The 21,329-nt window shown below is 39.8% G+C and overlaps 1 protein-coding gene across 1 annotated transcript in view; it reads right to left on the bottom strand.

Moving 5' to 3' along the window:
* LOC132402388 (filensin) overlaps nucleotides 1–20,740 on the bottom strand; it is a 29,651-nt gene extending 8,911 nt beyond the window's left edge. Inside the window, exons 1-5 of the mRNA XM_059985247.1 lie at nucleotides 20,385–20,740; nucleotides 16,797–16,857; nucleotides 12,726–12,821; nucleotides 8,874–8,963; nucleotides 4,135–4,355 (exon numbers count right to left, since the gene is read on the bottom strand). Of these exons, the coding sequence (XP_059841230.1) occupies nucleotides 4,135–4,355; nucleotides 8,874–8,963; nucleotides 12,726–12,821; nucleotides 16,797–16,857; nucleotides 20,385–20,740 (824 nt within the window). The remainder of the gene's footprint in view (nucleotides 1–4,134; nucleotides 4,356–8,873; nucleotides 8,964–12,725; nucleotides 12,822–16,796; nucleotides 16,858–20,384) is intronic.
* Nucleotides 20,741–21,329: the final 589 nt, after the last annotated feature.

Raw genomic sequence — 21,329 nt, 5'->3', positions numbered from 1 at the left:
TATAATGTGGATAAATGTGAGGTTATCCACTTTGGTGGCAAGAACAGGAAGGCAGATTACTATCTAAATGGAGTCGTTAGGAAAAAGGGAAGTACAACGAGATCTAGGTGTTCTTGTACATCAGTCAATGAAAGCATGCATGCAGGTATATGCTGGAATTTAGAAGGATGAGAGGGGACCTGATTGATATAAGATTATTAAGGGATTGGACACGCTGGAGGCAGGAAGCAGGTTCCCACTGATAGGTGAGTCCAGAACTAGAGGCCACAGTTTAAGAATAAGGGGTAGGCCATTTAGTACAAAGATGCGGAAAATTTTTTTCACCCAGAGAGTGGTGGATATGTGGAATGCTCTGCCCCAGAAGGCAGTGGAGGCCAAGTTTCTGGATGCATTCAATAAAGAGTTAGATAGAGCTCTTATAGATAGCAGGGTCAAGGGATATGGGGAGAGGGCAGGAACGGGGTACTGATTGTGTATGATCAGCCATGATCACAGTGAATGGCGGTGCTGGCTAGAAGGGCCGAATGGCCTACTCCTGCACCTGTCTATTGTCATTAAAGTTTTACACATATACAGTATGACTTTCTTACTCTTACATTCAATGCCTTTACCAATGGAGAAAGCATGCCATATGCCTCCTTTACCACCTTATTTACTTGCATCGTTACTTAATGAAAACAATGGTGCTGGACCTTAAGATCCCTCAGTACCTCAATGTTATTAAGGAGCCTTCCATTAACTGTATACTTTCTCCTTTCATTTCACCTCCTAAAGTGCAACATCTTACATTTGCCCAGATTAAACTGCATCTGCCACTTCTCTGCCCATATTGGGAATTGATCTATATCTTACTGTATTCTTTGAAAGTCCTTTACACTATCCATAGCTTCACCAATCTCAGTGTCATCTGGATACTTGCTAATCACAACTACATTTTCATCCAAGTCATTGATATATAATACACACAATTCCCTAGAGCAAGGGGTTAAGATGGAGTGGAGTTTGTTAGGTGTGTTCAGGAAGGTTTCTTGACACAATATGTAGATAAGCCTACAAGAGGAGAGGCTGTACTTGATTTGGTATTGGGAAATGAACCTGGTCCGGTGTCAGATCTCTCAGTGGGAGAGTATTTTGGAGATAGTGATCATAATTCTATCTCCTTTACAATAGCATTGGAGAGAGATAGGAACAGACAAGTTAGAAAGGTGTTTAATTGGAGTGAGGGGAATTATGGGGCTATCAGGCAGGAAATTGGAGGGTTAAATTGGAAACGGATGTTCTCAGGGAAAAGTACGGAAGAAATGTCGCAAGTACTCAGGGAATATTTGTGTAGAGTTCTGCATAGGAACGTTCCAATGAGTCAGGGAATTAATGGTAGGGTACAGGGACCGTGATGTACAAAGGCTATAATAAATCTAGTCAAGAAGAAAAGAAAAGCTTACAAAAGTTTCAGAGAGCTAGGTAATGTTAGAGATCTAGAAGATTATAAGGCTACTAGGAAGGAGCTTAAGAAGGAAATTAGGAGAGTCAGAAGGGGCCATGAGAAGGCCTTGGCGGGCAGAATGCAGGGAAACCCCAAGGCAAGTATGTGAAGAGCAAGAGGCTAAGATGTGAAAAAATAGGACCTATCAAGTGTGACAGAGGGAAAGTGAGTATAGAACTGGAGGAAATAGCAGAGGTACTTAATGAATACTTTACTTCAGTATTCACTATGGAAAATAATGTTAGTGATTGTAGTGATGACTTGCAGCAGACTGAAAAGCTCGAGCATGTTGATATTAAGAAAGAGGATATGCTGGAGCTTTTGGAAAGCATCAAATTGGATAAGTCGCCGGGACTGGACAAAATGTACCCCAGGCCACTGTGGGAGGTGAGGGAAGCCATAGCTGAGCCTCTGGTGAAGATCTTTGCATCATCAATGGGGACAGGAGAGGTTCCGGAGGATTGGAGGGTTGTCGATGTTGTTCCTTTATTCAAGAGAGGGAGTAGAGATAGCCCAGGAAATTATAGACCAGTGAGTCTTACCTTAGTGGTAGGTAAGTTGATGGAGAAGGTCCTGAGAGGTAGGAATTATGAACATTTGGAGAGACATAATATGATTAGGAATAGCCAGCATGGCTTTGTAAAAGGTAGGTCGTGCCTTACGAGCCTGAGTGAATTTTTTGAGGATGTGACTAAACACATTGATGAAGGAAGGGCTGTAGATGTAGTGTATATGGATTTCAGCAAGGCATTTGATAAGGTACACCATTGAAGGCTCACTGAGAAAGTAAGGAGGCAGGAGATCCAAGGCGACATTGTTTTGTGGATCCAGAACTGGCTTGCTCACAGAAGGCAAAAAGTGGTTGTAGATGGATCATATTCTGCATGGAGGTCAGTGACCAGCAGAGTACCTCAGGGATCTGTTCTGGGACCCTTATTTTTTGCAATTTTTATAAATGACCTTGATGAGGAAGTGGAGGGATGAGTTAGTAATTTTGCTGATGACACAAAGGTTGGAGGGCTGTCAAAGGTTACAATGGGACATTGATAGGATGCAAAACTGGGCTGAGAAGTAGCTGATTGAGTTCAACCCAGATAAATGTGAAGTGGTTCATTTTGGTAAGTCAAATATGATGGCAGAATATAGTATTAATGCTAAGACCCTTGGCAGTGTGGAGGATCAGAGGGATCTTGGGTTCTGAGTCCATAGCATGCTCAATGCAGCTGTGCAGGTTGACTCTGTGGTTAAGAAGGCCTATGGTGTATTGGCCTTCATCAATTGTGGAACTGAATTTAGGAGCGAAGAGGTAATTTTGCAGCTATATAAGACCCTAGTCAGACCCCACTTGGAGCACTGTGCTCAGTACAGGAAGGATGTGGAAGCCATAGAAAGGGTGCAGAGATTTACAAAAGGACATTGCCTGGATTGGGGAGCATGCCTTATGAGAATAGGTTGAGTGAACTTGGCCTTTCCTCCTTGGAGCAAAGGAGGATGAGAAGTGACCTGATAGAGGTGTATAAGATGATGAGAGACATTGATCGTGTGGATAGTCAGAAGCTTTTTCCCAGGGCTGAAATGGTTGCCACAAGAGGACACAGGTTTAAGGTGCTTGGGAGTAGGTGCAGAGGAGATGTCAGGGGTAAGTTTTTTACTCAGAGAGTGGTGACTGCGTGGAATGGGCTGCCGGCAAAGGTGGTGGAGGTGGATACGATAGGGTCTTTTAAGAGGCTTTTAGATAGGTACATGGAGCTTAGTAAAATAGAGGGCTATAGATAAGCCTAGTAATTTCTAAGGTAGGGACATGTTCAGCACAACTTTGTGGGCCGAAGGGCCTGTATTGTGCTGTATGTTTTCGATGTTTCTGTTTTTACAACTGAGTTCACAGCACTGACCCTTGTGGAACACCACTGGTCATGGACATCCAGCCAGAATAACAACCTTCCACCCCTATCCGGTTCTTCTTCTATGAGCAAGCCAGTTTGGAATCCAAGATTGCAATTCACACTGGATCCCATACATCTTTATCTTCTGAATCAACCTACCATGAATTCACTGTAAGTAATTTCGACTGCCTTTGTCACCTCCTCAAAAAACTTGATCAAATACGTAAAGCATATTCTGCCCTGCAGAAAGCTCCCAAGCTGATCATGCTTTTCCAAATTCACCTAACTCCTATTCCTCTCCAGTGGCTTTCCTGCCACTGACGTGAGGCTCATTGGCCTATAATTACCTGGATTAGCCTTACTTCACAAAGCAACATTTGTTACTTTCCAGTCCTGTGCATTTCTTTCTTTATTCTGGAATATTGTAGGCAGTCAGGCCCTGGGGACTAATCCACCTTAATGCTTTTCAAAAGACCCAACACTACCTCCCCTTAATCTCATAATGGCACAGAGTATTAGTAAGCTCCACTCTACCTTCATTATACTCCTAAGCCTTCTCTTTGGTAAATTACAGAAAAAAAATGAGGTAAAAAAATTTGCTTCATATTGGGGAAAGCGCAGGGAGCAGGAATAATTAGACTGGTCTTTGACAAGGCTATAATGAAATAAGTTTTCACTTTTCTAGCTTAATCTCTCCGTGACTCTGTAACTTCAACATGCTATTTAGTGAGCATTCAAAGTGAGAACCATAATAATCCAATAACCTACTGGTAATCTTCATCTGCAACAAACTGTTTGTAGCGTTCCAGCTCATTTTCCAATGATTGTTGGTATATAACAACTTGTCGACACTCATTGGCGCACATTTCCAAACTTGTCTCAGCTTCTTCTGTCTTCTTCCTCAGATCTTCAATTTGCTCATTGTATGACTGCATCTGTTCCAAATAATGCCCCTCCATGTTCCTGGCTCCCTGCTCTTGCATTGCATCCTTTAAACACAATGATACGTAAATAATCATTTTTGTTATACCATAAACCTTTATTTAATCTGTGTTTGTTATTGGGACAGGTGATAACTGTTATACCAATTGTCTTCAACTCAATTGTATCACTCTCACCCTGATCAGAAGATCCTAAAAGTTATGAATAGCCCTGTAGAAACTTGATTCAATCTATAACATGAGACTCAACTTCATGAAGTTCTCATACTAGAGATTCAAACACATTTCTATTGAGCCTTTCATGGCCTGAGGTCATCATAATGCACTTCATCATCACAAGGGTACTTTTGAAGAGCTGCCCCTTTTGTAATGCAGGCATCCAATATAGTGTCTTTCAGAAGTCATGGTATTTGGTGTAGATCCAAGGTCCTAAATGAATTCTCAGATAGACGCAAAAGTTCAATAGCACTTTTCATAGAAATCTAGGAGAATTCCTTTGGTCCTCAGTCAATATTAATCCCTTTATGAAAGTGATTATTTTGTCATTATCCAATTGCCTCAAAAAGCTTTCTTGCATGAGTCATCTATTGCACTTTCTACAGCTCATCACTGAGGATCTTTCAAAATACATTTAATTGAATGTAAGCGCTTTGGAAAACCCCCATGGCTATGAAAAGCATGAAACAGATCCATATTTCTACCTGGAAATTAATAACATGATTCACAACACTGCATAATATGCCCTTTGAGAAAAATCTGGACTGCGTTGTTGTCACCTCACAAAACCAGCTCTTGCTCACCTTTCTTAAGGGTAAAAAGAACAAGATGTTGACATAACAAAATATTACAGCGAACCATAAAGGCACATTATCAAACATTGACCTAAATCTGATAAATTCATAATAATGATCCTAAGCTATTTCTTTTCATAAATATACTCTGTTAATTTGTTATCAGGTATAAATATGAATGAAATATATTTTCTGGTATAGTATTTTCTGGGAGTGCAAAGGGTACACAAAACACAAGTTGCTAATCTTCTTTAATAGACAAAATTCCCAGGTTCCTCAAGGCCTCAGGATGGAAAGGTTTGAGACTGCTTGTTGCTCCCTTTACCTCTATGAATATTGTCAGTCATGCGGAAGGTGAGACACCCTGCTCAACCCATTGCAAGGGAGTCATAAAGCACGACAGCAAATAAACATGTCCTTTGACCCATCCAGTCCATGCCAAACTGTTACTAAGCCTAGTTCTGTCGACTCACTCCTGAGCCATAGCCCTTCATACCTGTCCTGACCAATTACTTACTCAAACTTCCCTTCAAAGTTGAAATTGAACCAGCATCCACTACTTTGCCTGGCTGCTCTTTGCACACTCACACAACTCTCTGAGTGAAGAAGATCACACTCAGGTTCCCCTTAAAAATTTCATCTTTTACCCTTATTCTATGACCACTAGTTCAAGTCTCTCACAACCTCAGTGGAAAAAGCCTGACGAAGGGTCTCGTCCCAAAACGTTGACTGTACTTCTTCCTATAGATGCTGCCTGGCCTGCTGCGTTCCACCAGCATTTTGTGTGTGTTGCTATAAAAAGCCTGCTTGCATTAACTCTGTCTAATCTCCTCATAATTCCATTTGTCACCATCAAAGCTCCCCTCATTCTCCAATGCTCAAGGGAATGAAGTCCTAGTGTGCTCAGCCTTTCCCTAAATTCAGCTCGTCTAGTCCCGACAACATCCTTGTAAATTTTATCCATACTCTTTCAATCTTACTGACATCTTTCCTGTAGGTTGGTGAGCAGAACTACACACAGTACTCCAAATTAGGCCTCACTGACATCTTATACAACCTCAACATAACATCCCAACTCCTATACTCTGAGTATAGGATTTACATTGATTTATTAAGGCCAATATGCCAGAAGTTCTCTTAATGACCCTACCTACCCATGACTATCAAGCAATTATGGATCTGTGCACCCAGATCCCTCTATTCCACTGCATCCCTCGATGCCCTTCTGTTTACTGTATAAGCCCTGGTTTGTCCTCCCAAAGTACAAAACCTCACACTTGTCTGCATTCAATTCCGTTAGGTATTTTCCCAGCTGGCCCAGATCACACTGCGAATATTGATAGGCTTCCTAGAGGTCCACTACATCCCAATCTTGGTGCCATCTGCAAATTTGCTGATCCAATTTACCACATTATCATCCAGAATGTTGATAGAGGTAACAAACACCAAAAGGCTCAGCACAGACACCTGTGACAGAACGGTAATCACAGGCCCTCAGACAGAGAGGCAACCATGTATTACTACTCTCTGTCTTCTGCCACAAAGTCGATGTCCATTCTAACTTCATGCACACAAGATGCTGGAGGAACTCAGCAAGGCAGGCAGCATCATTGGGAAAGAGCAAAACAGTCGACATTTTGCCGAGACCCCTCATCAGGATGACTCTAGTTTTTGTAGCTCATCTCAAATGCCAAATAACTGGACACGTCTGACCAGCCTCTCTTGTGGAATTTTGTCAAACGCCTTCCTAAAGTCCATGTAGACAACGTCTACTGCCTTTACTTCATCACCTTTCCTGGTAACCTCCTTGAAAAACTTTCTAAGACTGGCTAAGGCCAATTACTAATAAGTGCTGTACCACCTGCTCCCAGGAGCTCCAAAAACCTCAGTCTATGGGATGTAGCAATATGCATTCTTTTCAGAGCAATGGCAATGTCTCCATATATATCTACATAGGCGGGGACACATTAAAAGTGGAGCCATCAATATGATAGAAGACCTTTCTTTAAAAATATGACATAGTGTTATGATCTGGAATGGGGTCTTGGAAATCCTGCTGGAGGCAGATTCAATAATCATTTTAATAAATGGAATTGGCTAAGAATATGAAGGGGAAAGGAATTTGGGATTGTAAAGGATGGACAAGAAATACTGGCCTTGCCAGCAATACCTGCACTCTGAATAAATGAATTTAAAAAAGCAGTGTATTGTATTGCTCTTCAACAAACTGGTGCTAAAATAATGGGCCAAATTGTCTCATGTGCTAAATCATCCAATGATGCTATACATAGATAGAATGCCAGAGAAGATAATCATCTTATTATTTCTTTAACAATAAGAAGGTGCTGAATAAAATATGTTATATCAGCAGGATTCATATGGACAATTTCATATACACTCATTTCCAATTAATCTCTTTTATGCTTTTCACAAGGCATGTTGCTGTCATTCGACATAGGGGACAGAGTTTAAATAACATGGGTTAAAACTGTATTAGAACTGACCTTTCCATGGTTATAAAATGAAATCCAGATGCCATTAATGGTAGAAATTGCACTTAATCTTTATGAATGAGAGAAAAACAATATTAAAGAGGTATTTTTCCTTCTTGTAATAAAATAAATTGGAATCAATGGCCTGACCAAACTAATATGTGTTGAAGCTACTACATTCTGACAGACTGCCAAAAGATATTAACCAGTTATGCTGAATATATACAATCACTGCATATAGTCTGCAAGTTAACAGAGTAGAGGTTGATGCAGTTTGACATTGTATTTTTAAGAAATGCCAATATGGTTGAGTTAATCTTTCAAGACCTATAAAAATTTTAAACACAAATATCAGAATTAATGGATATAGTGTCAAGTTACCTACTCATATACCGGATGATACACATCCACACTGGGTGAAGTACCCAGGGAAGAATGAAAAAAGGAATTTATACAGGAATAAAAGTGAACAGTCTTTGTGAATAATGCACATGTCCAAAGCTTCATAGCACCATCTAGTGCATGGTTTGAAAATACACCTTTGTTGTGCAGTAACAAGAATTTGTGGTTATGATGAACCTTTAATGCAGGTAAAATCTCCAAAGGTGAAAGAAAAATTGTTGATTGACACTTCATCACAATGCCAATGGATGCTGAAAATGGTCCCATGAGGCATTTTGAGATGCCTTCTGCGTTTAAGCAAACTGTTTTTCTTCAAAATCTGACCCACTGCCAAGTCCATTCAAATTCTAAGGAATTTTGTTGCTCTGTGCAGACACTGCTGCTGCCCAGGATGGGAGCTGGCTGTGTTTGAACTCAGGACCACCTGCTTTGAAGTCCAGTGCTGATGCCACTACACCACCAGCCGGACCTTTAAGAAACTACAAATCATTAAATAGATTATTGGCATTAAGCCTAATGAAACTGTATGATTGCAGAGTTCCTTCACTCTAATTCCCAGATAGATTATATTTTGACTAACTCAGGTTTGCTGGTCTTATTTTACACATTAACTTAATTTTATCCTGGCCCTATAACTCACAGGATCAACTTCTGTAAACAAAGGCATTAACAGATATCCTCAGCAAGACAAGCAACATTTGTGGAGCGAGAGAAATAATTAGATTTTATAGTCCTTCCACTGCAGCTGCACACATGGCAGAGATCCCAGATCTGGCCTAAGACGATAAGGTTGACAACTGTGCTGCTCAGTTAGTATTTATTCTGGACAGAGATACTGTTAAAAAGGACATTCATTTCCATTGCCTTGGAATCCTTCATACCTCAAAGCTTAATGTGGCTGGTGAATCATAACTTGTGGGCTGGTGGACTTGCTTCAGGACATTCATGTAGCTCTGAATCTCAGCTAGATTCTGCAGAGAAGGACAGCAGAGGAAAGCATCAGAAAATTAAGCAGACTTAGCCTGAAGTAGACGTAGCCCTGTAATTTCATTCCCAAGATATAAGGACCGTTCTCAGATTAGATAGTTTAAAAGGAGAGCAGGAGAATCCTTGTGGAACTTCAGTGTCCTGTTGTTTCCCAAAACAAAAAAAAATATTTAATTATACAAAGGCTATAGAAATTAGAACAAACTTAAATATCTTTCTAATTTTCTGCATGTCAATTATCCTGTCTATTCATCAAAGTCAGAGTAACATTTGTTATCGAAGTATTATATGTTACCATATATTACTTTCAGATTGACTATTTCAATTCCATTCTGTCTTCTGTATGGAAATAATCAGGACAAAGACAGGAGATGTGGCTGAATTAGTTAGGGCTGATGATTACACCAGGAACTTGCCTGTTCTCATTCTATCCATTGTGTTTCTATATTTCATTATGTTTCTGTTCCCTTTTACTCGTCTAACCTGCTACTTTCCGTTGAAGCTATTCACATTAACCAGCTCCAGTGGTAGTGAACTTAACACTGTAGTTACACGCTGAATGCATTTCGCTTGATTTCCTTACTAAATTTGGCTTTATTACCAATCTCCCTCCCCGTGCTGTGTTTCTCTCTTAAACCCAAGGTCCCCTTCAAAGTCCATATTGAAATTATCTTGAAGACATCCTGAAAATTGGCACCAGTTTTACTATTTTCTTAGCTCATAATGAGGAGTTGTTTGTTAATGGAGAATCTTTGCTGCCCTGCTGTCATTGGACTACAGACTGGTGTTCTCAGCATCTAAGATAGAGTTTATTAAAAATTCAATGAGCTAAGCACTTTGATTTAGGATCATGAGTTTTAGAATTTGCTGACCTCAATTCCTGAAGTCATGTACTGTTCTGCTACCAATGCCTTACTTTGCAATGTGTCTGGGCCCCTCATCAACCCCTGGACTCACAATGTACTTTGGTGCATGAATAAACATCGCTTTGATTTTGAAATTCTCACTATTGGCTTTAAATGAACGAAGGATCTCACCTCATCAGTTCTCTGTAACCTCCTCCACTAGCGTAAATTGCTATGATCTCTATCTTCTTTCATTTCTAGCTTTTTTCTGCCTCCCTGGTGGTCAATTGCGCTGCTGGCTGTCAAAACCTAACATCTGGAATATCTATCTATGTATCTTAATCTCTCTGTGTAACAAAACATTTAGTCATTTATCCTGGTATCTCCTTGCATGGCCCAATGTCAAATTTACTCCTGTAAAGTGACTTGGAATGTTTCATATGAATTGAGCTACTACTGAAATGGTTTATTACTTTTGTTGAACCAATGCTGGCTTTCTGATGACAGTAATATTGGTAAAACACATGGCATAGATCCCAGATCTGCCCTAGAACATTAAGGTTGACATCTCTGCTGCAGTTGAAAGCAGCATTTATTCCATCATTTAGACACAGATTCTGTTGAAATTTGTCAGCAGTTTTGCTGAGCATTTCTCTTCCGTATAAAAGTAGCACAATGAATAGAGCTGCAGCCTCACAGATCCAGACATCCAGGTGTAGTCATGACCTCCTATGCTGTATTACTCAGAATCTGTGCCTTTTCTTCGTGGCTGTTTGGGTTTCCCCCAACGCTGCTCTTTCCTTCAATATCTCACATTTATCTGCTTGGGGGGTTAGCCGGTGCCTGTTAATTACCTTTAGAGTAGGTGGTGGGTGAGAAAAGTAATGGATGTTAATGGCAATATGGAGAAAATTGGCTACAGTAAAATAAGGATTGATCTGTGAACCAGTATAAACTGTATGGGCTGAATGGCCTCTTTAAACATCATAGGAAGATATGCTTCCCCAATAACATTTTTTTGCAATCTGTGGCAATTTTATTGAAGTTGAGAATGAAAAATATGACACATAAATTAAACAGCCACAAGGAGATAACAGGAAAATAACAACTTCTCCTTGGAACTGAGAACATGAAGATCTGATGTAATCTGAATTTCAAGATGGTGAATGGTTTCGATGGGGCAGATATAGTCATACAAGTCAGAAACAGGTAAAACAATCAGGTGAGTGGACCAATTACTGGAGGTCATATATTTAATCCTCTTGGTAAATGATATGGAAGGAAGTGGAGAAGAATTTTTAATTGGTTGTAAGGTTGTCATGTCCTTGCTGAAAAGGTGATTGAAGTCAATTCCATAAATAGATTAAAAAGTAGTTGGATAGATATTTTTGGGAGGGAGAGCGTTTGGGAGAATGAACAAAAAGCAGAGGCAGTAGGTGTTAATTGGACAGCAAGAGGAGGTACAGACACAATAAGCTGGATGGCCTCATTCTGTCATTTTTCATGATTCTGGATCCTATATTGTTTTAAAATATTGCATCAGCAGCAGTGCTTCAGAGACCTGCTGCCACATATAGAAATACTGCTTTCTGGTGAAAAGTAAATTTCAAAAATACTCATAGCAAGTGCTGTCTCTTTTTTCTCACACATTTTCCAAAAACAAACCCTAAATTCAGAATCATTTGTGTTCAAAGGAAAACACAGAAAAACGAGGTTATTCAATATTCTTATAGAGAGTTTGATTTTGGTAACCACGGAATTGTAGAAGAAAGAATAACAGAAGGAAGTCTTTTAGTGCATCAGATCTGTGTCAATTCCACTGAAGATCAATCCAGCCAAATCATTTCCCCATTCTTAGCCTATATCTTGATATATCTTATCCTACTTTAAATATATGTCAACTACACTTCTGACTTGTATCCACCATCATATCAGGCAGAGTATACTCATTCTTAGCTGTTTAAAAATGGTTTTCCTTAAGTTTTCACTTGTTTGGTCTCCCACCTTAATTCTGTGCTCTTTTATTATTGACTTTTTTGCTATTGATATCAGTTTCTTCTCATTTCCTTAAATTCTTTCTGTTATTAAAGATCTTCCCACAGCCCTCTCTACTTTAAGGAAAGTACACCCATTTCTCCATGTTATCACATTAATTGTCTTTTATTCCCTTATCATGGGCTGACCTGTGCTGTGCTGTAATGTTCTATAAGGACAACTTGAATCTTCCTGCAAACAAGAGGAAGTCTGCAGGTGTTGGAAATCCGAGCAACACACACAAAATGCTGGAGGAACTCTGCAGGCCAGGCAGCATCTATGGAAAAAAGTACAGTTGATGTTTTGGGCTGAGACTTTTCTGCAGGAAGACATAACTGCTGCTAGGCCTGCTGAGCTCCTCCAGCATTTTGTGTCTAATCTTCTTGCAAAGCTTTGCCTTCTTTCAAAGAATACTCTGCCAGAATTGGACACAATTCTCCAGCTGAAGTCCAGCTAAATGCATTAAATTCTAAATAGTACCATGTGCATGTTATATTCTGTTTTCAGAATTAATTTGCCCTTGTTACTGCATAACACAGCTAACATTTTGACTAAGAACAGCTTTTTATACTAGACCTTGAATCATAAATGACAAGTTCCCATATGATTTTGTAATTCCTTTGTTAACATATTCAAGAACATTATTCCTAGGTCCCTTATTCTTAACTTTTATTTTTAGGTTGAAAATTAGATTATATTTTTCTTTTCATTTTGCTCTCCAAGATATTTCATCTAATGCTTCTCCATGTTAAATCTCATCTGCCTTTAATCAGAGTTAATACAATAAGCCATATTGATTATTGAGTATTTTGTTTACCAATACTGAGAGAAAATGTTAATTGCTAGAAGAGTGATGCTTGAACATACCTTCATGTTTCTTTCTTTAGTAGAGTCAATGTCTTCCTTCAGGAACTGAGTACGGACCTGGAGTTCCAGATTCTTCAGTAAAGCTTCATTTGTATCCTGTGGAGAGGTCATATTTTCATGACACTTGTACAGGTTTGAAGGTTTGTAGTGATCATCACTGACCAACTAGAGCTTTTCAACCTGTATAACACGATTAAACTATCTAGGTGCAGGGGGAGGGGTGTTTTTGATGGCTGGGAAGTCGGAACTAGAAGATATTATCTCAGTTTATGTTGCATTGAACTAGAAGTTCTTCACCGAGTGGGTGGCAAACCTAGGAAATTCTCTCTCTGGCAGAAACCAGTCAAGGTTAAGTCATTACTTACACTCAAGAAGGAGAGAAATATGTTTCTTAATGTTGATCAAGGAATGTGGAGAGGAAGAGGGAACTGGATACTGAAGTGAATGCTCAATTGTAGTCAGTGGTGCAATTCCAAAGGGCAGAATCGCTTACTCATGCTCCTGTTTAGTATGCTTTTGATCTTTACTCTGTAACACCTCAGTCTGTGCTATGTTCAGATTTCTTCATAGCCATTGTGATCAAAGTAGATGTTAATAGTATTTTCCAGACTTCTAATAGACAAATCAATTAAGGGGAGAAAATAATCACGGGACTATCTAAATACACTCAGTGGCCACTTTATTAGGTACCCCTGTACAGCTGCTCATTAATGCAAATATCTCATCAGTCAATCACGTGGCAACAATACAATGCATAAAAGCATGCAGACATGGCTAAGAGGTTCAGTTGTTGTTCAAGCCTGTCAACAAAATGGAGAAGAAATGTGATCTAAGTGACTTTGACCATAGAATGATTGCTGGTGCCAGATGGGGTGGTTTGAGTATCTCAGAAATTGCTGATCTCCTGGGATTTATGTGCACAACAGTCTCTAATGTTTACAGAGAATGGTGTGAGAAACAAGAAAAAGCATCCAATGAGTGACAGTTCTGTGGGTGAAAATGCCTTGTTAATGAAAGTGGTCAGAGGAGAATGGCCAGACTGGCTCAAGGCGACAGGTAGGCAACTGTAGTTTAAATAACTACACATTGCAACAGTGGTGTGCAGGAAAGCATCTCTGAACGCATGTTGAACCTTGAGGTGAACATGCTATTGCAGTAGAAGACCACAAACGTACACATAGTGTATGTCTCTTAATGCTGATCAAAGGCTATGAGGAGAAAGAAGTAACTGTTTACTGAGGTGAATAAGCAATGAAAATCAGTTGAGCAGTTCTGAATTGCAGTATAACTTGCTCCTGCTCCAATTTTCTGTGTCTTCATTTGACTATGTAATGCTTCAGTCAAGAGAAAATCTGCAGATGTGGAAATCCAAGCAACACACACAAAATGGTGGAAATTCAAAGGCCTGGCCTGTTGAGTTCCTCCAGCATTTTGTGTGTGAGTCTGTATTAGTTTCTCATTTCTTTTTAACCATACAACGCATCATGATCCACATATTTTCTGACTCTGTTATTAGTCTTTTCCAGACCTCTAAAGGACAACCCAATTATGAGGAGATGATGTACAGGTGGAAAAAGATTGTCTAATTATAAAAACCTGGCTTTTCAGAAGTAAAACACTTCTGTATTCAAAGACTGCCTAATGTTTAGAACTCTCTTCTGTGACCGAAAATTGTTGCTGCGTCAATTGCTGATTTTAAATCAGAGACTAATAGACTTCTGTTAGAAAATCGTTAAGGGATATGCAGCACACACAGGGCTATTAGATTAGGTCAGAGTTGTCATGATCTCATCAATGGTCAAGGGACTGAATCAATTGCTCCCATTCTCTTTTTTTTTCTGTGTTCTCTCAAATCACAGGTGCTGCATTAGTAGTGCAGTAACTAGCCACTTTAGGGATTACTTTAATATGGATCCTGATTTGCTTACATGTCAGTCTGCTCCAAATCATAATATCCTATTTTAGTCTTGGCTTCAGGCAAATAATACTGCTTGCTTCAGCTTCACTTTTCATTGGAGCTTATAATATGAACTAGCATTAAACAGAATGTCTTTCTCTTTTGCTGAAAGATTTAACATAGAACATAGAACGTAGAAATCTACAGCACATTACAGGCCCTTCGGTCCACAATGTTGTGCTGACCATTTAACCTACTCTAAAAACTGCCTAGAATTTTCCTATGTATCTGCCTCTACCACCTTCACCAGCAATGCATTCCACACACCCACCACTCACTGTGTGAAAATCTTACCTCTGACATTCCCCTGTACCTACTTCCAAGCACCATAAAACAAGTCCCCCTCATGTTAGCCATTTCAGCCCTGGGAAAAAGCCTCTGACTATCGACTCTCATCATCTTATACACCTCTATCAGATCACCCCTCTTCCTCTGTCGCTCCAAGGAGAAAAGGCCGAGTTCATTCAACCTATTCTCATCAGGCATGCTCTCCAATCCAGGAAACATCCTTGTAAATCTCCTCTGCAATCTCCCTACCGTATCCACAGTATAGCATCCACTTAAATGCTGTAATATTTCAAATAATTGTAAGAGAGTGAAGTTACTGGAAGGGCAACAGGAAGGGTAAGGTAGCTAATCAGACAAATGCTGGAGGAACTCTGAAGATCAGGCAGGAACATAAACAGTTGACGTTTTGAGCCTGGACCCTTCATCAGGGTTTTATTTATTTCTCTCCACTGGGGGTAGCCTGACTTGCTGAGTTCCTCCAGTATTTTGTTCGTGATGTCCAGCCCAGGCAGAATCTCTTGCATTATTAGTTAATCAAACAGTCGGTTGTCACTGATTGAATTGATAAACAGAAGAGGATGCACACTGCAGGTGCAGAGCCAAAATATCATGGATATTGAAAACCGAAGGCAGGAAATGTTCAGCAAATTAGGCAGCGTCTGTGGATAAAGAAACAGGTTGATGACTGTACAGCAATTCTGTTAACATTTTTTCTGTATCTGTACTAAGCAATTACAACACTTTCTGCTTAATTAGAGATGGAGGCTTTGCTTTACATGTCATCCAAAAGACATCACTTCCACTCTCTGAGCACAGCATTACTCCACTACTGCACATCAGCCTTGCTTTTGTACTCAAGTGTGTGGAGTGAGTCTTGAGCCCATAGTGGTCTGACTGAGAGGCAGACGTGACTCAAAGAGCATTGATATTTTCCTTTGCTAATGGCCCAGTATTAAACCACAGAAGATGTTCATCATAAAGGAATCAATCAACTCTGTATTAACTTCAATTGCACATCGTTGGCATTCAGTTGCAAAGACTGGTTAACTCACTTCATTGAAGATTTCTTGCAAATCAGTAATCTTGTCTGGCAAAAAAGGGGCATTAAAGGAAAACAAACACATGTTGAGATACTGATCAGCGATTATCTCACTAAATGGCTAAACTGTCTTAAAGGTCATATGACCATATGATGTAGAGGCAAAAGGAGGCCATTTAGCATTGAGTAGGCTCAGACATTTAATCATGGCTGATTATTTTCTCCACTCAACTCGCCTACCTCTCCCCATAAGCCTTAATCCCCTCATCAATCTTAACCTTAAATACACCCAAAGACTTGGCCTCCACAGCCTCTGGTTGTAATGAGTTCCTCAGATTCACTACACTTGGGCGGAAGAAATTCCTCTTCGCCTCTGCACTAAAGGGACTTCTTTTTATTCTGAGGCAGTACCTTTGGATCCCAGTCTCTCCTACTAATGGAAACATCCATTAAGGCCTCCTCTCTTCCTTGAATGTACATTCTAACCTTTGAATGTTAGCAGGCACTTGCAGTTATTTGATTGAGAATATTTTGTATCACTTGCCATCAAGAATTATTTGTAGTCCATTTTTTGGTGGGCAAAACTCTTGACTAATTCACTTAAGATAGAACATAGCACAAAGGTTTTGGGCTGTTCTCTTATATGATGCTGTTGGTGCCAGAATCAATTCCTGGTCAACTAATGTGTCAACTTCTTCCGGAGCAATCAGTCACCAGCTACATCCTAAAGCTTCTACAAAGATAGTTGTACTAAATTTCAGTGAATAGTAAAAGTGAAGGATTTCACCTTAATTAGGTTTGCAACACCATCCTGCAGTTTTTCATGATGTTCACATTCAGTCCTGTATCTGAAAGGACAAACAAACATTTGACATACAGAAAATGTACAATGCATTTGTGTTACCACTGTTATTAATAAGGCAGTCTTTATGTACAAAACATAATGAGGAAAACCAAAGTAATTTAAGAAAGCTCTGTTTCACCTCTATGTACAAAATCTGTTACTGTATTAAGTAGTTCATAATTCTCTTAAATTACCCCTGGCATCAAGGGAATATTTTTAAGACCATTTTTGAGTTTGGTTTCATGCAAGAACAGAAAAGATTATACAACAAACAGATTGAAAATGGCCAATTAGGCTGAATAATAGAAGTGCAAACAGCAGAAAAGATTGAACAGACTCAGTATTGCACTGCAAGACAGGAGTAGAGCACGTAGCCCCTGAAGTCCTTACCAACATTCAATAAGACTGTGGTAGATCTTTCACCTATCTTTATATCTCCATCCAAAGCTCACTTGCAATGGTTAGTAAAAATGTGTCTTATTTCATATTTCAAAGAAACGATTGAACCACTTGTTGCATTTACAGACATATTACTAACTTTTGCCACATTTTGTGTTTAGAAGATTTCCTTATTTGTTTTGAAAGATGTGATTGTAATTTATAAGCTGCGTTCCATTCTCAAACCATCAAGAATGATCTCCTCTACCCTCATACCACGAAGGATCAACTTATCCACAGCCCTCCAGATTCCAGAGAGTGCAAGTGCCATTCAAGAAGATCTGAAAACTCACATTTCCCTCACACAATCAGAATGCAGCACAAATTTCTGTTAAAGCTACTAACCATGAATCCATTGTCTCTTTTAATTTCATTGATTAAATGCCAGTTAACAGCTTTATTACCTTAATCGGCAGAATTGAGAGCGACAAAATGGCCTACAGGGAGATAAAGTTAGTCTTTAAACCATAAATTGCGACTGATAACTTAGATTTATTTCAATAGTGATTCTAACAACCCCACTATGTCTGATACCTGCCATTAATGACAGCAGAAATATACTTCAAACTCCTGAATGTTGCCTCTTTCTGTCAAATCCCAGTGGAATAAAAGTGTTCTGTAAACCTAGATAACTTTTGTTTTATTTCTCTTTTGTGCACATGAATGTCTGCCCTCTGGTGTCAGTGTAAGGCTCATGGCCATAATAAGAACAGGAAATTTTGGAACTACCTAGCTGTATTCATCTGTGGAGAGAGAGAGAGAAAAAAGAGCAAAGTTAATGTTTCAAGTCGATGCCTTTTGTCAGTGCTCAGAAATTTAGAAAATAGGCATTTCTATGCTGTGGGGAACGGAGAGTATTCAATGTAGAGAGAACAAAGGGCATCTCCATGATAAGGGTCACTAAATGACAAAGAAGATCGTGATGTCAGCTGACAGAGGAAGATGAATAAAAATAGAAAAGAGAAAGTGAAAAGATGGTTTCAAATACAAGATGCTTTAAAAATAGTACAGAACTCACTGAGAGCTATATTCTCTGCACCCTGCCCAGAAAACACACAGATGAAACACGTCAGTACCCTGTATCTCTTCTTGCTGGAACAGTTTTGGCACCTCACCATTTGGTGATGTTCTTCTGACACTCATTGGCTCAGTTATTATTTGCACCATGCTGTGCTATTGGCTGAGAGGGTTAGAAACTCAGCCTGCTCCATCTGCATTAGCCTCCCCACCATTGAGGACACCTTCGAAAGGTGATGCAGCCAGCATTAAGGACCCCCACAACCCAGTGCATGCCCTCTTCCCCTTTCTACCATCAGGAAGGAGGTACTGAAGACACATAGTCCATATTTTAGGAACAACTTCATCCCCTCTGCTATCTGAACAGACAATGAACCCTACCTCACTATTTTTGCTCTCCTTTTGCACTACATATACACACAGTATTTTGGAAAAGTCTATAAATAAAAATATCTAGGCTACCTGAAGATTTAGCACAGTACTGTATTTGTCAATGTGGCACATTGAATGAGTTTCGGAATCTGGAGGGAGCAAAGGATGTTGGGAATGGTGAAGGGGGAGCGCTGTGGGACAGGTGGCAGAGAAGGAGTGCCAGGGTGGAGGTGGCAGATGCACCCAGCCCTGAGACACAGACAAGGTCATTTGACTCCAAGCAATTGGTTGATTCTTTCTTACAGAATGTCTCTCTTTTGCTTCCCATTCCCACCCCTCCTGCCCTTCTCCCTTCCTACTTTCAGTCCACAATAAAGACCCATATCAGAATCAGATTAATCGCCACTCACCTATGTAATGAAATCTCTGTTTTTTTTACTGCAGCAGTACAGTGCAACACATAACATTTACTACAGTACTGTGCAAAAGTCTTGGGCACCGTAGCTATATATGTGCCTAAGTCTTTTGCACAATACTGTAAATATATAGTTTATATACTAATTGATAGTATACTTTATGTATTGCACTGTGTTGAGCAAAACAAAAATTTCACAACGTGTCAGTGATTATAAATCTTAGGGCAGAGTTAGGGCTATGGAAATCTGGGATCTCAATGAGAGATGGACTGATAATGTCCTTCATTATCTAATCATGTTTAAATAATGTGCATCATGAGGGAGAAACAAAGAAATAATTGAAGAAGGTGAAAGAAAATCAAAATGATCATAAATCAAATAAAGAAACATTGAAATTGGGGAGGAAAAGGCCATTTGTTGATTTAGGCTGCCATCATTAGTTAGACTAATATAATGAACCTGCTTTTGCATACTGCAGACTTTTCCTGAATTTTGATCCCTGTGATATAATTTTCACCACGAAATAGATGAAGCATGGATTAATCTCATCTGAGGGTGAAATGTTAAATCTGGCCTCTTAGCTGAACCTAAAAGATTCCCAGGGCAGTACTTGAGAAAGATTTTCCTTGGTGAATTGAACAATATTATTCTTTCAATGAACATCAGTTAAAAGTGCAACATTCATTTGACTGTTACCACATTGTTGTTTATTTCAAAGTTTGGCTGCCATGTTTTCCCTGTTATAATAGTACCTGCTCTTCAAAATTGGGACTTGACGATAAAACACCCTGGATGAGTTAGAAAGAATTCTACTTTCCCTTTCCTCGTGCTTTAGTATCAGACTTTCCCATTTTATTCTGGGTTTGTCCAACACATGTCTTCAATTTTTAAATAACTTTATTCACAACAGTTAAAATAAAACATCTTTCTTGTCTAAGACAGATTCCAGCCCCTGCAGTGCCTATGAAAGCCTTCCATACACTAGTGAATACTACTTCTTCCCTCGCTGGGGTACCCTGTCAAGATATTAACTTTGGAAGAGGGGCAGGCAGTCGGCTTGGATGGATGGCTCACTGCTTGAACTTTGACAGATCTCCCAACCAATTCACCCTCCACTGCACTGGGCATCTATGCATAGATGAGGCTGACTTACAAGAGGAGCAACCTCACACATTCCAAATACGCACGATAAGTGGTTCCATTCAGACCACAAACATGCTGAACAACATTCCCTTCAGTATGGTGTTATGAAAGAATGCAGGGGCAAAGTAAAGGAACAGATCCTTACTTGGTGCGATAGTCATCCAAGGCCCGCTGTGCATCCTTCAGCTCCTGTTCTAGATGGTTAAGCTCATTGTGCAGGTCCCAGATTCTCTGCTGGTTCTGCTGAATCTGGTCAGTAAATACATCCTCAAGGCCCGCGAGCTCTCTGACCTGCCGCAGACTCTCCAGTTGCTTCCCAAATGAAGTGTTACTTTGGTCAAAGGTTCGGGTTCGATTGACGTATCTGCTAAAGCGGATATTGAACTCTTCTAAGCTTTGCAAACCTGGCTTTGCAAGCTCTGTCCCACTCCACGTACTGAATGTGTCTGTTTTTCCCTCTTTTGTCTTCTCCACATCATGTAAATCACGTGCTCCAGACATACTGGGGTGCGAGGAAATGTCCACCTGCTCCACACCTGTTTGTAGGATGCTTCGTATCAGAGTAGATGCGCTTTACAGCCTCCTGCACTAGAGGGGTGCATCAACAGTATTTGAAGGGCCAGCGCACTCCAACCAGAATAAATACTTTTCAAAGCAATGCAGAGTTCCAGGCAACATGTGTATAGATGTCATTGTTTTTTCTTCCAGCAGTTTTGAAATGCATTGTCCATAAATTAATCATGGATGGTCAGAGCATTTCACTGCTCACAAGGTTTAATCTCGTGCCTCCACAAAAAGCTTTTATTGAAAATCCCCATTGACACACATCGTCAGCTCTTGTGGTTAAAACTTGCAAGCCAAGCCTAAATTATTTGTTTGTGGGAGAAGTGAGTGACACAATACATTGTTCAGCATTTTAGGGGCAGGATTTAGTAAACACTGAATGTTGTGCATGACTGAAGCATATTCAAAGCAGAGGATTGATGGATAAGAAATAAATATTAAAGTTACATGGTACGTAGATCCATAATGTCAAGGGGAGCTGATGGGAGACTTTGGGGCAGAAGTAACAATAAGCACCTCCTTGACC

This window comes from Hypanus sabinus, chromosome 12 (genome assembly GCF_030144855.1).
Source record: "Hypanus sabinus isolate sHypSab1 chromosome 12, sHypSab1.hap1, whole genome shotgun sequence".
Classification (NCBI taxonomy): Eukaryota; Metazoa; Chordata; class Chondrichthyes; order Myliobatiformes; family Dasyatidae; genus Hypanus; species Hypanus sabinus.
This window is presented reverse-complemented; position numbering and strand designations above follow the sequence as displayed.